Source organism: Galeopterus variegatus, unplaced genomic scaffold (genome assembly GCF_000696425.1).
Source record: "Galeopterus variegatus unplaced genomic scaffold, G_variegatus-3.0.2 Scaffold997, whole genome shotgun sequence".
NCBI classification, from domain to species: Eukaryota; Metazoa; Chordata; class Mammalia; order Dermoptera; family Cynocephalidae; genus Galeopterus; species Galeopterus variegatus.
The window spans coordinates 183,660-201,598 of NW_007727108.1; the positions used below are offsets into that span (position 1 = coordinate 183,660).

General features: G+C 36.8%; 1 protein-coding gene across 2 annotated transcripts in view; it reads right to left on the minus strand.

The window, feature by feature from the left end:
• CASC4 (cancer susceptibility candidate 4) overlaps positions 1–17,939 on the minus strand; it is a 105,504-nt gene that overhangs the window by 48,121 nt on the left and 39,444 nt on the right. For both annotated transcript variants that reach the window (XM_008574101.1, XM_008574100.1), the window contains exons 3-6: positions 16,501–16,603; positions 14,668–14,758; positions 11,115–11,259; positions 10,422–10,502 (exon numbers count right to left, since the gene is read on the minus strand). In XM_008574101.1, coding sequence (XP_008572323.1) covers positions 10,422–10,502; positions 11,115–11,259; positions 14,668–14,758; positions 16,501–16,603 — 420 coding nt within the window. The remainder of the gene's footprint in view (positions 1–10,421; positions 10,503–11,114; positions 11,260–14,667; positions 14,759–16,500; positions 16,604–17,939) is intronic.

Consider the following 17,939-nt stretch of genomic DNA (forward strand, 5'->3'; position numbering starts at 1 on the left):
GTTTTGGTAATGGGCCACAATAATCAACTTCATTGTATATCGACAAAATAAAATTTAAAAATAAATAAATAAATAAAAAGAATTTAGCTTCCCTCTTCTTAGACTATCTGCACAAATTCTGTCAAAAATCTCATAAAGAATCAGGCATAGACATGCCACACCATAAACCCAATCATTCTACCAGAACAATTATTCAAAGTCCGTACACATTGGTACTGAATAAATCTTTGTAGATAATATAAAACAAATAAACAACAACAACAAAAAGGAAAGATGAGACTCTTTCACAGACAACTAAATGCAATGTGGTATCCTGGATTGAATCCTGTAACAGAGTTTTTTCTTTTTTTTTTTTTTTTTTGTCTTTTTGTCTTTTTTCTGTGTCCGGCAACGGATCGCAACCCTCAGTGTTGCCGCCGTACCGGACCGGGGACCGGCAACGGGATCACAAGCCTCGGTGTTGCTCCCGCGCCTCGCTCAGCCAGTGAGCGGGAGCCGGTCTGTATGTGGGATCCGAACCCTCGGACGGGCGCGCCGCCGCGCTTCCCAAGCGGCGCACTATCCAGTGCGCCACCGGGCCGGCCCCGTGTAACAGAGTTTTTTCTTTTTTTTTCTTTTTTTTGTCTTTTTGTCTTTTTTCTGTGTCCGGCAACGGATCGCAACCCTCAGTGTTGCCGCCGTACCGGACCGGGGACCGGCAACGGGATCACAAGCCTCGGTGTTGCTCCCGCGCCTCGCTCAGCCAGTGAGCGGGAGCCGGTCTGTATGTGGGATCCGAACCCTCGGACGGGCGCGCCGCCGCGCTTCCCAAGCGGCGCACTATCCAGTGCGCCACCGGGCCGGCCCCGTGTAACAGAGTTTTTTCTTTTTTTTTCTTTTTTTTGTCTTTTTGTCTTTTTTCTGTGTCCGGCAACGGATCGCAACCCTCAGTGTTGCCGCCGTACCGGACCGGGGACCGGCAACGGGATCACAAGCCTCGGTGTTGCTCCCGCGCCTCGCTCAGCCAGTGAGCGGGAGCCGGTCTGTATGTGGGATCCGAACCCTCGGACGGGCGCGCCGCCGCGCTTCCCAAGCGGCGCACTATCCAGTGCGCCACCGGGCCGGCCCCGTGTAACAGAGTTTTTTCAAAAAAGAAAAAAAAAAAAAAAAAGAATTGGTATAATTTCTTCACTAAATGCTTAATAAAATTCACCATTGAACCCATGTGGGCCTGATGCTTCCTGTGCTGGAAGGTTATTAATTATTGATTCAATTTATATAATAGATATAAACCTATTCAGATTGTCCATTTTTTCTTGTGGAGTTTTGGTAGATTGTGTCTTTCAAGGAATTGGTTCATTTCATCTAGGTTATCAAATTTGTGGCATAAAATTATTCATAGCATTCCTTTATTATACTTTTAATGTCCATGGAATGTGTAGTGATACCCCTCTTTCATTTCTGACAGCAATAATTTGTGTCCTTTCTCTATCCTTTTTTCTTAGTTAGCCTTGTGTTTTAGTCCGTTTCTGTTGTTTATATCAGAAATACCTGAAACTGGGTAATTCGCAAAGAAGAAACAATATTTATGGCTTACAGTTTCAGAGGCTGAGAAGTCCAAAGTCCAGGGAACACATGCAGTGAAGGCTTTGTTCTTGTTGATAACTCTATTCAGCAACTCAGGATATCACATGGCAAATGGCGGAGTGAGAGAGGGTTTCTCATGTGCTCTCCTTTAAAAGACATCAGAACCATGCCCATGACCACCATTAAATCATCAATTTATTAATCCATTTCCTAGGGCATGGTCCTCACAATCTAATCACTTTTTCAAGGATCATAATAGGATTTCCCAGCCTCTTAACACTGTCATATTGAGGGCCAAGTTTCTAATACCTGTAACTTTGGGGGATACAGTTTAAGGTTCAGTGCGTTTGAGGAGACATTCATTCCACAGCACCTTGCTAGCAGCTTACTGATTTTACTGATCTTTTCAAAGAACCAGTTTTGGGGTTCATTGATCAATCAATGCCATTGATTTCTGCTCTAATTTTTTTTTCTTCTGCTTACTTTGGATTTAATTCACTTTTCTTTTTTTAGTTTCCTAAGATGAAAACTTAAATTAATGATTTTAGACCTTTCTTCTTTTCTAATATATGCATTCAATGATATAAATTTCCTTCTAAGCACAGCTTTCACTGCATCCCACAAATTTTGATAGGTTGTGTTTTGTTTTCATTTAGTTCAAAATATTTTTCAATTTTTCCTGAAATTTCTTTTTTATAGACACCATCACTTTATACCTTGAGATTTCTTCTTCCATCCATGTTATTCAGAAGTGTGTTATTTAATCATCACATATTTTAGAATTTTCCAGTTACCTTTCGTTAATTGATTTCTAGTTTAATTCCATGGAGGTGTGAGAATGGACATTGTATGATTTCTTTCTTTTAAATTTATTAAGGTACGTTTTATGGCCCAGAATGTGACCTATCTTGGTAAGTATTCCATGTAAGCTTGTTAGAAGAATGTATATTCTGCTGTTGTTGAATGAAGTAGTTGACAGAAGTCATTTATATCTAGTTGGTTAACAGTAATTACCTCTCTTTAGTTTATAAAAAATTATTTATTTTTTGAATGGGTAATTATTACACAATTTAAAAGGTTCAAAGGCTGTATAATGAAAAGTAAGTCGCCATTCATTTCCTGTCCCCAGTCTTCTTCCCCAGAAAACCACTATTACCAGTTTCAATCTACAACAGCACTGTCCAGTAGAACTTTCTGCAATGATGAAAATGTTCTATATCTATGCTGTCCAATATATTAGTCACAGGTGACCATTAAGCAACTGAAGCGCAACTAGTTTGACTGAGGAATTGAATTTTCAGTTTAAACAGCCACATGTGACCAGTGGTTATTGTGTTAGTACAGATCTAGAGAATCTCCCTAGAGCAGTGATTTTCTACCTTGACTACATAATACTATCACCTAGGGAGCATTTAAACATTCAATGTCCAAGGCACACCCCAGACTAAATATATGAAAATCTCTGGAGTGTGACCCGGGCACCAGTATTTTTTTGAAGCTCCTCAGTAATTCTAATATGCAACCAAGGTTGAAAGCCTCTGTTCTAGAAAATTAATTATCTTATAAATACAAGCTATACATATAGCTTAGGTATACAGTAGGCTATACCATCTAGTTTTCTGTAATGTTCGCACAAATGAAATCGCCTAACAACACATTTCTCAGAATGTATCCCTATAGTTAAGCAAGGCATGACTCTACAAGAATGTTCACCATAGTACTGTTTGAAATAAAGGACTGTAAGTGGCCTAAATGTTTATCATATGTGACTAGATAAATTATACTGTATTTATACAATGAAATAATTACAGTTGCTAAAAAGCTACAAGTATAACATGGGTAAGTCTCAAAAATATAATAAGAAGGGGAAAAAACAAGTTGCGGAATGATATCCACGATGTCATCATCTATTTAAAGCTTAATGCAGACGCAGGAGCTGAGGGCAGCAGCACCCTCCACCTGGAAGCAGGCAAGCAGCAGAGCATGCCCCAGGGGGGGCCTAGGCAGGAGCCAAGGGCAGCACCCACTACCCAGACACAGGCAAGGAGCACGATGAAAACAGCACTTCTGCGCACATGGCCCACCACAGCCACAGCTGCCACAAAAGCGGCTTGACACCACAATAGCAGCCACAGCCACCATGCAGGCAGCCTGCCAGACACTCAACTGCATTGACACAAGGACTGTCACCAGTGGAGACCAGTAAAAGAAGAGGACATCTCTCTCCTCAAAACCCTCTCCAGAGTAATAGTGGAAACAACTGCTCTACCAGATGACCGACATCAATGTAGAGATACCAGAAATAAGAAAACCCAAGAAAACATGACACCACCAAAAGAATACAGTAATTCTCAAATGCCAGACCCTATAGAGCAGGAAGCCCTTGAGATGACTGAAAAGGAATTTTGAGCAACAGCCTTAAGGAAACTCACTGAGATACGAGAAGACTCAGACAACATATTGAAACAAGAAAAAAGAAATCCAGGATATGAAAGAGGAAATTTACAAGGAGATTAATACTTTAAAAAAGAATGTAATAGAACTCATAGAAGTGAAAAATTCACTCAATGAAATAAAAAACACAACTGAGAGCTTAAGCAGCAGGCTAGACCATACAGAAGAAAGAATTTCTGATCTTAGAGATAGCCTTCTCAAAATAACCAGGCAGACAAAAAAAAGGAAAGAAGAATTTTAAAAAATGAAGAAAATCTAAGAGAGCTAGCAGACAACCATAAGCACACAATCATTTGAATCGTGGACATTCCAGAAGGGGAGGAGAAAGGAAAAGGCATGAAAAACCTATTCAACGAAATAATAATGGAAAACTTTCTGGGTATAGTGAGAGACATGGACATTCAGATCCAGGAGGCTCAAAAGATTCCCAAACAGATTCAACCCAAAAAGATACTCTCCAAGTCACACTAAAGTCAGATTGGCAAAGCTCAAGGACACAGAATCTTAAAAGAAGCAAGAGAAAAGTGTCAAGTGACCTATAAGAGAGCCCCTATCAGACTAACAGACTTCTCAACAGAAACTCTACAGGACAGAACAAAATGGGATAATATATTCAAAATACTAAAAGAAAGAAACCTGCCGGCCAAGAATACTGTACCCAGCAAAGCCATCCTTCAGAAATGAGGGAGAAATAGTATATTTTCCAGACAGACAAAAACTGCCAGAGTTCACCATCACATGAGCCCTGCAAGAAATCCTCAAGGCACTCCTGCATCAGGAGACCAAAAAACAATAATCACTCTTCCTACCAGCTACAGTCTGTTCAAACTTTGTTTTTTTCATAATTCAGTCAGTCTTGGCAGGTGGTGTGTTTCTAGGAATTTATTCATTTCACCTAGATGATCTAATTTGTTGACCAACAATTATTCATAGTATTCTCATATAACCCTTTTGATATCTGTAAACTTGGTTATAATGACCCCTCTTTCATTTCTGATTTTAGTTATTTGAGTCTTCTCTCTTTTTTCTTAGTCCATCTAGGTAAAGGTTTGTCAAGTTGGTGGATCTTATGAAACTACCAACTTTTGGTTTCAATGATTTTCTCTATTTTTTTTCTATTTTCTATTTCTTTTATCTATGGTCTTTTTTTATTTACTCCCTTTGCTAGGTATGGGCTTAGTTTGCTCTTCATTATCTAGATTCCTAAGGTGCAAAGGTGATTGTTGATCTGATATCTTTATTTTTTATTAACAAATGAATTTATATTAAATAAATTTCCCTTTTAGCAAAAAATATATATACATATAAAATTTTTTTTTCAGTCTTTTTTTTGGAGGTGTATCTGGAGATTAAACATACCTAGTTATTTTCTTTTTTTGTCTTTTTCCATGTCCGGCAACGGATCGCAACCCTCAGTGTCGCCCCCTACCGGACCGGGACCGGCAACGGGATCGCAGCCCTCGGTGTTGCTCCTGTGCCTCGCTCAGCCAGTGAGCGGGAACCGGTCTGTATGTGGGATCCGAACCCTCGGCGGGAGCGCCGCCGTACTTCCCAAGCAGCGCACTACAGCAGTGCGCCACCGGGCCGGCCCCATACCTAGTTATTTTCAATGAAGTTTTTCATCCTGCTTTTCCACTTAATATCACATCTTAAAATTTTCCCTTAAATACTCTTCAAAATTATAATTTTAATAACTGTATTATATTAGATTTTATGGAGATCCATAATTTATTTAGCCATTCTCATATTCTTGGATATTCAATTTATTCCCAATTTTATACCTTTATATAACTGCCTTCCACATAAAAATTTCCTTTATTTGTTACAGTTTCAAGAAGTAGGATAATTGGTTGAAAGTGTATGAACATTTTAAAAACTTCTATGTATGAATCCAATCTGTTCTTCAAAAAAGTTTTACCAATTTATACTTATACTAGAATATTCTGACACTGTTTCTCTCATAGCCTCAATATTATACAGTATCATATTTTTTCAGTTTGAGAGATGAAAAATGTCGTTTTTCTGTTTTGTTTTCTTTTTTCCTTTTCTATGAACATCTTGGAATGTATTTATTAGCCACTTGTGTTTCTTTTGGGTGTTTGACTTGTCTGCTCATGTCCTTCATCAAATTTCTGTTAAGATTTTTCTAATTCACTTTTAAGAGTTCTTTATGCATTAAGATTTTAATCTTTGTGTGTTAAACTTGTTCCTTATCAATTGACTTTAAATTCAATTTGTGATGTTTTCCTGCGTTTGTACATTGAGAAAATAATTTTCTGTCTAAACATTAAATAAATTAGAAAATAAAAATAAAGGTTAATGAAGCATACAAAACAATAGTTTATAGTTTTATGGATGCTTACAAAGTGCAGTAAAAGTCTAAAAACATGTACAGAAATTGTATACATCAACCTCAGCAAAGTAGTTACCTGTGGAGAGGAAGAGACAGGAATGGGATCTGGAGGGTACACCAGGAGGCTCCAACTTATCTATTATATTATTTATTTGACAATAACATCAATAACAGAAATATCTGAAACAAATGTGGCAAAATATATATATATATTTTTTTAGGGCAGTAGGTATTTGGCTATTCATTATATTATTCTCTATGTTTTTCTATTCTCAATCTAAAAATGTTTAGAAACTAGTGATATAAATGTGCAACTGCCTAGCATCACAGTCGCCTAAATCAGCACATAGGTAAGTATCCAGGTCAAGGAAATAACTGGTTACAGGGCTCCTGTAGAATCTTGTTGACTTGCTCCAAATTAACATTAAAAACAAACAAACAAACAAAAGCCAGTAATGTTTAGCTCTATGGCTTTGCAAGCTGACAGGCTGAAAATGTTAATCCCTAGGCATATGCTCTATAGCCTTTGACTATTTCAGAGGTATACTTTAAGATAGTTTGGCACTGCTCTGCTGTAATTTCTTATAAAATCCTGTCTATCTTAAACAAAACTGTCATTAACACATAAGAGTCTGATTTAAAATTATACAGATGTGTTATTTTCTCTGCTTTCTCTGTGGGGTTAGTGCCTTTATAGCCATTAGGACTCCACATATACATCAGAACTTGCAATGGCATTAAGAATTTTAGCATAGACTATTTCAGGGAGAAAAGACAACACTCAGGAAAAGGAGTGACAAGGAGATAACAAATGGGCTTATAATGATATGAAATAATAATAACAGCAGCAGCTAAGGTTTATAGAGCACTTGCTATGTGCCAGGCACTTACCCACTGCTTTACATTTAAATCTCAAATACACCCTATGAGGTTGGAATTATTATCCTACTTTATAGATAAGATTAAAGGGAAATAAATGGTCACACAATTATTAAAAGATAGAGCCAAGGGTTTGAATGTAGATAATTTGAGTCCAGAGAACATTTCCTCACCACTAAAGATATCATGGCAATTCAACCATACACATTTACTGGGACCCTGCCATGCAAAGCAGCACATAGCAAGCACATGGTATAATATGACCTGGCTTTCCTTTATGTTTGCATCTGACTGATCACATGGTTCAATGTTTCTTTTCACCAGTTACTACATCAAGATAATCTTTATACTCAAAATACTTCTCCAGATAATTAACGATAACCAATCTATGAACAATGATTATCAAAGCAAAGCACCAACAGTTTAAAGGGTTCAAAAATTAATCCAGAGGAAAGCCTCTAATATGTCATAATAATGTAGAAAGTGTCTGCATATACAGGTGTTTTGGGCATTAATTTTTGGGGGGTGTTTTTCCCAGTTTCAAACTAAAATGCTGCAATAATTATATGAGTTAATATGGCAATTTCATGTTGTAAAAATCAGATATGAGTTTGTTGGCATCTCATCAAAAACAGCAGCATTATTCATTCCTATTAATTCTAATAAAATGATTGTGTGCTTTTTAAAATTATTATTAAGAAAGCAGAAAAGGCAAGCTAGGATTTTTGTCCTGTTGAACTGGTTCACATATTAAAGACATCTGAAAACTACTGTCTCTTAAGGACAATATTGGGCTGGCCAGTTAGCTCAGTTGGTTAGAGCACCACCTTGTAACACCAAAGTCAAGGGTTCAGATTCCCTTACTGCCAGCTTCCAAAAACCAAACAAACCAAAAAATGATAAAGAAAATATACTTAAAAATGGTCAAGACAGGGCCGGCCCGGTGGCGCACTGGACAGTGTGCTGCTTGGGAGCGCGGCGGCGCTCCCGCCGAGGGTTCGGATCCCATGTGGAGACCGGTTCCCGCTCACTGGCTGAGCGTGGTGCGGGCACAACACCGAGGGTACAGGCGTGACACCGAGGGCTGCGATCCCGTTACCGGTCAGTAAAAAAGACAAAAAGGAAAAAAAAATAAAATAAATAAATAAGGACAATGTAAAAGAGATTAAGCAATCTAAAATTCAGTGATACTAGGACTAGAGTAAATACTACAAAAATTCAGAAGAATACATAGTCCTTGCTCTCAACATTTCTTTTAATTAAAATATGAGTCAGTGATTCTCCAACTTTAGCATAGATCAGAATCATTCAGAGAGCCTGTTAAAACACAGATTGCTGGGTACCATCCCCCAAATTTCTGATTCAGTAGATCTGGCATGGGACCTAAGAATATGCATTTCTAACATGTTCCTGGGTACCATACTTTAAGAATCACTGGATTACTTCATTTCCATTTTTTAATTTATTTTTATTTTTTTTTTATTCTTCAGCTAACACAGCAGAAGAGATGATTTATTGTACATAGTATACTCGGCCATAACTGAGAACAGAACTAGTCCAGAATGTCACAGGTCCAGGGCAATGGACCAACAGGGACTGTTTTAAAATGAGCAAGGTGGGTCTCTCAGATGTGGTCTTAGCACTTGGATGGAAATGGAAATCCTAGATCCATTGTGAGACAAGTTCTAGACAGTAGCATGCAGTCCAACAACTTATACCAGCATCCCCTGCCTCTGGCATTCCATATTTCTGCTCCTGTGGCCTCCATGGGTGCACAAACTAGCTGTTTATTTGGATCTCTGCCTCATCTTTCTTCTTTTGCATTTCAGCCTGTGCATTTGCTTCTTCCTCCACTTGGCTCTTGTGGTGCAGAGTTTTCTAAGAAGATGGCGCTAAGGCTAGGAAAGCTACTTCATTTCCTTACAAACAAATCTTTCTTATTCTAACTCCATACTTTCAAAATAATGTTATTGCTTTCGTCCTTACCTTTATTTTAGGTGAATATACCATAAATTAAAAACCCACAAGAGTACAGACATGAAAGAATAACAAAACTATGCAAATGAAAGGACTAATCATTCATTTGGACCTCAGACACTCGGCAATACCAGTCACATGCAACTAGCTATAATCACATAAGTAATCGCTGAGATTGATAAGGAATAAAGTCAAGAAAAGGCAAAGATGTGGTGTTACTTCTGATTTTTCCACCATAATAAATTGGAATCAGAAGGGAAGGGGAGTTATGGGGCCGGCCCGGTGGCGCACTGGATAGTGCGCCGCTTGGGAAGCGCGGCGGCACTCCCGCCCGAGGGTTCGGATCCCATATACGGACCGGTTCCTGCTCACTGGCTGAGCGAGGTGCGGGAGCAACGCCGAGGGCTGCGATCCCGTTGCCAGTCCCCGGTCCGGTACAGGGGCGACACTGAGGGTTGCGATCCGTTGCCGGACACGGAAACAGACAAAAAAAAAAAAAAAAGAAGGGAAGGGGAGTTATAATAGCCAAGAAACATAGAACTGGAAAAACAAAACAAAACAAAACAAAACGAAAACCAAAAAAAAAAAACAAGGAAGAGACATGAAGAAAAAAAAAAAACTGTATGGGATTAGTATAGCAGAAAGTGGGATTAGGAATTCAAGTGAAAATGGATAAGAAGTTGACACATTAATGAGAAAGAGCTATAACTGAAGTGGCCATAATAGAAAAAAAAGAAAAAAGAGTGAATAAATTATCTAAAAGTGTGGGATAATTCACCAAAAGGACAAGCCAAGTCCTAAAACCTAAATAACTCCTGTAAGGTTATTACTATGCCATATTAGTAATGCCATACTAAAGCACACCAACACACAGCAATCTGGGAACATTTAGTATGAAAGAAAAAAGCCATGTATACTTTTAGTGAACATAAAAATGACCCTGAGATAGCAAAAGTGTCGTGAGCAATAACCCTGAGTCATCAAGAAAAGATTAAAATATAGTTGACTCTTATGGCAAAAGAAAAAATTATATCCAAAAAATGTCCTGGCAATTAATGGGCAAATAATTAACTAGAAATGTCAATCATTCAGATTTCTGTGATTTTTTTCAAGTGTTACCCAAAAAGATAATGGGGTCACATGAAAAATAATATGATGACTTTAGTTGAATTCTCTAATAACTTTTACTTACCAGTAGGAAGATCATCAACTTTTGCTAGGTCATTCTCTTCTATTCCAGGCATTCCTGCATCACCACCTCGTTTGATTTGTTCTGCCCAAGTAAAAAAAAAAAGATATATTTCTAAAATTTTCTTTCTTTTTTTTTTTTTTTCTTTTTGGTAGCTGGTCAGTACAAGTATCTGAACTCTTGACTTTGGTGTTATAACACCATGTTCTAACCAACTGAGCTGATCAGTCAGCCCCCTATTTTTTCTTAAATAAATTGAAAATGTTTTGAAGGAACATAACAATCAGTTTCTGAAGCTACATTGACTGAATATTTTTATATCTTGCTTCGGACATAGCTGTAACTCTAAAACAACTTACTTTTTTTCTCTACCATCAAAATATCCAAACTTTAAACAATATAGTCACCTAATAATATCTGAACTAAAGTCAAACAATTTTCTTTTTCTTTTTTTTTTTTTTTTGGTCCTTTTTGTGACTGGCTGCACCGTGCTCAGCCGGTGAGCGCATCGCACCGGCCATCCCTATATAGGATCCGAACCCGTGGCGGGAGCGCTGCTGTGCTCCCAGTGCCCCACTCTCCCGAGTGCGCCATGGGCTCGGCCCAATCAATTTTCTTTTTGATCGAAATTGTTCACTTCAAAATGGGAAGAAAAGGTCAATATCCTATTAACACAAAACAAAATAATATTAATACCTTTCCCATGTAGAATATGATTGCTTGAGGGCTCTTCATTGTTATTTGCAGCATTCTCAGCTATTTTTGGAATATTTTTAGGTACTACATGATCGCTTACACCCAATTCTTTTCCATCGTTTGATTGAAACTTGTGGGACTCTTGCTGTTAGGTAAAGATTTGGTAACAGTAAATATTTTTCAGTTCAAAGTGTTAAACCATTCACACAACCATTAATCAAATATTCTGAAACAGTTCATCTTTTTTTTTTTTTCCCTTTTTGTCTTTTTTCATGACCGGTAACGGGATCGCAACCCTCTGTGTCGCGCCCGTACCGCAACCGGCAACAGGATCGCAACCTTCAGTATCGCGCCCGCACCGCGCTCAACCAGTGAGCAGACTGGTCTCTATATGGGATCCGAACCCTCGGCGGGAGCGCTGCCGCGCTCCCAAGCGCCGCACTCTACTGAGTGCGCCACCGGGCCAGCCCTGAACCAGTTCATCTTTTAAAACATATACCACGGGTTTAAACTCTGAACACTTGGAGATGTGCAATATAATATTTTGTGTTCAAATTTTATACCTGCTTGAAGTCAAAGAATAACTAACATTTTTAAAAGTCTCTAATTACAGTAAATAGCCTAAAATGTTAGGCAGACATAATTCTCTTGGTTCCGTAAGATAGACCGCTCAGCACTGTGTGTTGCTGTGGTGGCACTGTCCTAGGTACTATGAGCAGGGTAGGTTATCTGTAGGCTTACGTTAAAATCAAGCAGATGGCAGAAAGGAGGAGGTTGGCACACAGATGCCCCTTCAAGTGTGATAGATGGCTACTGATTGTCAGGCTTTTCCCCAAGTGGAAAGAGCAAGGTTGAAAAACAGACCAATTTCTTCCGAGGACAGTGGCCACCCCAGCATAACAACTAATGGCAGGACAATACACAGGCTAGTGCTCCTTTCAACCTTCTCCTAATCATATCATCTTCTTGGAAACTTGAATCTTCAGGAATACAATTCTATTGGTGGACCAATTCTGAATTGCCTGAGTGGAAAACTGGGAGATGCAAGGAGTCAAGTGTACATGCTTGGGTTGCCATATAGGTCCCTCTAGTTAGTATTTAATGCAAATATAAATGCCTTGTAAACTCTAAAGCACTAGGCAATGTGATTATTAGTAATACTATAAAAATAGTATTAAAAAATCTAAATGAAATCTAGAAAACCAACAGCCAAATCTTAAGAATGTGTTATAATAAAGAAGAAAGGGTGCTTTGACAATCAAATACAAATATTCCAGTGTCCTAGCAGATAAAATCAACAACAAAAATTGCACCATGCTTCAAAGTTTACAAATTGCTCTCATATCTATCCTCCAGTAGAGATAAATGAATAGTTCTGAGAAAAACAAAACAAAATAAAAGTGAGGCTTTAAAAAGTTAAGTACCTTGTCCAAGGTAACAGAGCTAGAGAATTGAGAGGAAGGGATTCAAACCAGTCTGACTCCAAATCCCACATTTCTGCAATGTGGTGAGCTATAACCAATTCTCAGAGCTTAATCATTTATTTATCTTATTTTATTTTTGGTGGCTGGCTGGTACAGGAATCAAACTCTGGACCTTGGTATTAACAGCACCAGGCTCTAACCAACTGAGCTAACTGGCCAGCCCCCAAGAGCTTATTGATGAATAAAATGATAAACCACAATTTTTTTTTTTTTTTAAAAGATGACCGGTAAGGGGATCTTAACCCTTGACTTGGTGTTGTCAGCACCACGCTCAGCCAGTGAGCGAACCGGCCATCCGTATATGGGATCCGAACCCGTGGCCTTGGTGTTATCAGCACCGCACTCTCCCGAGTGAGCCACGGGCCGGCCCAGAACCACAATTTTTGAACAAGTCAATATGAAAACCAAGGGTGAGAAAAATCCATGAGGCACAAACCTGAGCAACCATCCTGCATCTCTGTGCATTTTCACTCTAATGCTATATCATAAGTCTATTTCTATAGTACTCTACTGTTTCATAGATGTGGATAGGACACAGAATATTAAACAAAAATTAAAAGTCAACAAACAACTGTTCAAAAAGACTTTTCCACTGAAAATAGTTAACAAAGATGTTGTCCTTTTAGCATTAACAGAAACTTTATGTGAATGGACAACATTAAATATCCTTAATAAAATAAGATGGCTTTCTAGATGCAACATTTGTGATTTGGTAAGGAGGCCTTCTAATTGTTTCAATAAATAATAAAAAATAAAAGTAAATAAACTTTTTATTCTGAAATAATTTTAGATTTATAGAAAAATAATTGCCCTTACCCAGTTTCCCCTATTAACATCTTACATTACCATAGTACATTTGCAAAACAAGAAACCAATATTAGTACATTACTATTAACTAAACATCAAACTTTATTGAGATTTCACCAGTTTCTCCACTAAGTTTTCCAGTTTTTCTGTTCCAGGATCCAATTCAGGATATTACATTGCATTTAAGTCCTCAGGTCTCCTTAGTCTTCTCTGTTCTGTAACAGTTTCTCTGCCCTTGTAGCATGAAAGTAGCAATGAGCATGGCTATGCTTCAATAAAATTTTATTTATGAACACTAAAATATAAATTTCTTATAATTTTTCTATGTCATAAAATATTATTCTTTTGATTTTTTTTCAACCTTTTAAAAATGCAAAAGCCATTTTTAGCTTGCTGTAAAATACTGAAAAAGCTAAGAACACAAACCTGATGTCCTTAACTTCTAGTCCTTTAGGTGAGATGTTACCAAAGAACAAAACAAATACTCTTCCTTATTAAATCTTTCTCTACTTTCTTTTTCTACTTTATATTACAAGACTTTACACAAATCATGCCTCGTCAGGTGAGATTACAGGGTATAAAAAAAAGTCATGCCCTTAATGACTTGTCATCTTCAGACAAATTCTACTTCTTTTTCTTTCTTTCTTTTTTTTTTTTTTTAGTGGCTGGCCAGTATAGGGAACCAAACCTTTGACCTTGGTGTTACAAGGCCACACTCTAATCAACTGAGCTAACTGGCCAGCTCCCCCTCTATTTCTGAAGGTGCCTTCATAATATATATCAACTTAACATAGATAAATAAAAGAATTTGCCATCCCAAATGTATGCATCAAAATTGGTTATACTGGCTAGTGCTTCATTTCTGTGTTTAAAGAAAGAATGTCAGAATAACAGAGATTAATAATAAAGGAAAAAGCTTCTCAATTTCTTTCTGTTTCTCAACTGTACAAAATAGGAAGTAATTGATTTTCAGTAAAATGTTATCCGCTTTACAATCTTGAGAAATACATTAACAACAAAAATTATTTTTAAAAGTAAGATAAAAGGTATTTTAGATCAAAATTAGTTTTAAGAGTTAAGATTATACTTTTACAAATGTCTAACTTATCAGCAATAAAGCCACTGCAAATCATTTTTGGAATTAGGAAAGCTAGAACACTTAAAACTATAATGTTTTATGATAAAAGTATAATTTTAATTTCTAAATTATGTGATTTGTAACAAAAACATATTTTGACATAAGTACTTTTTAAAAAATTTACCTTTTGTTCCTGCAAAAACTGGTCTGCTAACTTTTTAATATTTTCTTCATGCTGTGCTCTTAATTCCTTGATCTGCTGTCCACACTGAAAACTAAATTACAAAGTCATTCTTTTACATTATATTCTCTTCGATTGGATTCTCAAAGTTGTCTAGAGGTTGACATACACATTTAGAAAGATAAAAACTTCAGTTAGCAGAGGAAAGTGGACACAGAAGGACACAGAGCAAACAGCTCACACTTAACCTTTTTTAAACACCTGAATTTGAAATAAAGGATAAAGAATACTGATAAAGCTAACTTAGAAAACAGAAACAAGAATAATGAAGACAATCTTTTTCTATTATTTTTCTAAACTGCATCTACAAAGAAATAATTGTCAAAGCCAATTTCAATCACAGAAAAGATAAATACTGTGGAAGAAAAAACTGTGAGACCAATTTATAGCAATACATGAGAAGAACTAGAATTATGAGAGTTGATAAGAGTGGGAGTAGATGACCCATCCAATAAGTAGTATTTTTAAAACTATAATAAAAGTCTAAACCGCACAAAAACAGGAATGGAGGAAACTAATAAGATAGAGTGGTGCCATGAAGAGAAAACGAAAAGGAGCAAAACAGGATGGTAACTGTCCTCTAGACAATTAGTTAAAGGATACAAATAGATCATTCATGCAAAAGAAACATTTAGTTAATAAATACATAGAAAAATGTTAATAGTAACATTAGTTAATAAACACATGGAAAAATGTTATAAAATGCAAATTAAACTTCCTATATGCATATATGGCAGTACCGTATTCCTAAAGTAGCAAAATTAAATTAGAATTATAACCAATGTTGGTAGGGCCATGAGGAAACATCAGTATTATAAATTAGTACAATCATTTTAGAAAGCAATCTTTCATCTATGCTACAGGACCAACAAAATTGGCAAAACATTCTTTCTCAGGAATTCTACATTTGAGAATATACACTAGTGAAATAACATGGGGGAATCTTCTTTGCATAAAAAGTTTTATAGTTGTGATAGTCTTAATAGTGAAAAAAGGAAAACTCCTTCAGTGGTCCCACAATTGGGAGAGAGTACATTATATGCTGGAATAATATATTACCTTTAAATATGTTAAATCTCTAATCCTATGATATACGGAAAAATATTGAATACTGTTAGGTTAAAACACATATATATAAGTAGATGCATATTGATAACCTACAACAGTAAGAAGTCAGAAATGGATAAACAATGTTTTAAAATATGGCAAATTCTTCTAATTTTTGGTGTGCAGACCTAAAAAAAATACCTTTTACCATAAAATTGATTAAAGATATAATAAAGGTTTTTTTTAAAGAGTGAATGCTAGAAAGGCTCCTAAGAGGCTCCCCAATTTCATCATGGAACATACAGGAAGGGGGCTGAAGTGCAGAGCAGGAGAAGCAGCCAGCACTCTTAGTCCCTCAGCTATTCTGGGGACATCTCCCAATGCTGGCTTCATCATATGGATGCCACTCGAAAGGAATCATAGAATCTCCTTTCAGTCTTTGCCACATCTAAGTCTATGAGATTCAGAACTTGCATGATTTTCTACCTCACAAAGGACCCTACAACAGAGACAAACTTAACATGCCCTGTAAGAGATATTTTCATAGTATTTAACATATCAAAATAAGAGTATGGATTTCAAAGAGCCATCAAAACACAATAGAAAAGGAATTTTAAAATCCTAAGATGAAAGAAGAATAGAAAAACAGAAGCCAGAAAGGAAGAAATAAGTTCAAAAGTTGGACAAATAATTCAGATTCATAAATATTTTTTGCATGTAGCATCTTACCTTTCATATTCTAACCTCTTCACAAGGTAAGTATTATTCTTCCTATAGTCCTGAAGCTGGTCTTCTTGTCGAAGAAACTCCTGACGAAGCTCAGCAAGTTGCTCTATCCATGCAAGGTAAGAACCAAAGGAATCAAGTTTACTCATTGTAATGCTTCCTTTTGAGAAGCTATGAGATGTTTTGGTTTTTTTTAAATTATACACACTTCTCAATTTCTTTACTCATACTTTCAGGAAGTTAAATTATATAATTCATACCACACTTAATGCCTTTATAACACATTCATGGTCAATAAAATTTATTTTTAAAACAAAATAGTCTCAGTGACTTTCACATCAATCTGAAATATTTTTTAAATTACACATCTTTTCCCATTATGTAGGCACACACAAAAGTGTGGAGACAGGACCGAAATACCTATACCTATCTCTTTTTTTTCTTTTGTTGCTGGCTGGTATGGAGATCAGAAAGAACCCTTGACCTTGCTGTTATAACAGCTCACTCTAACCAACTGAGCTAACCGACCAGCCCTTATTTCTTTAAACCTATCTGCTTTATAGAAGTAGAAAACATACTTTCTAGATATGCTCAGTATGGTACAAAATTCAAGGTTTCTTTTTCTTTTTAAATCACACTTGACTACCAATTCAGGCGCCGATCACTTTAGATCTCATTTCTAGTTCTCCTACTGATGCTAGCTCCACATATCCCCAAATCCCATTTTCAAAGCTAAAATTTCTGGACTAGAGCTGAAAGGTTTGGGTTGTAATAAACAACAAGACATTCCAAGCTGGATAATAAATGAAAACCTGGGCCAGATGCTCTTTTGTAAATACTTAATCCATAATCACTGGCCACATATTTTCCAGATATCATTCCCTAATCATTTAACTCTACAGATGAAAGAAATGCAGGCAGAGAGAGTAAATGTCAATTTCTTGGACAGATGATTAAAAAATCAGCTAACAGCCTTAGCAGTTAAGCAAAAGTAGTATTAAGAAAGTTCTAAAAAAAAAAAAAAAGTTCTAATTTTTGGGCCGGCCCGGTGGCGCAGTGGAGAGTGCGCCACTTGGGAGTGCGGCGGCGCTCCCGCCGAGGGTTCGGATCCCATGTGGAGACTGGTTCCCGCTCACTGGCTGAGCGCGGTGCGGGCGCAACACTGAGGGTTGCGATCCCGTTGCCGGTCAGTAAAAAAGACAAAAAGGAAAAAAAAAAAAAAAAAGAAAGTTCTAATTTTTATAAATGGGAACAGAGATCTATACTGTATAAAAGGAACAACTATTAAGATTAAAATATAATATCTAACCATAAAATACCAATATTATACCTATAATATAATATCTACTTTTCATGGAAGGCTTATACAATTCATCTTACTACTCTAAAGGTACTCCAAAAATGCTTGGGATATGTATTTTTTAAAAGCAGATGTAAACATA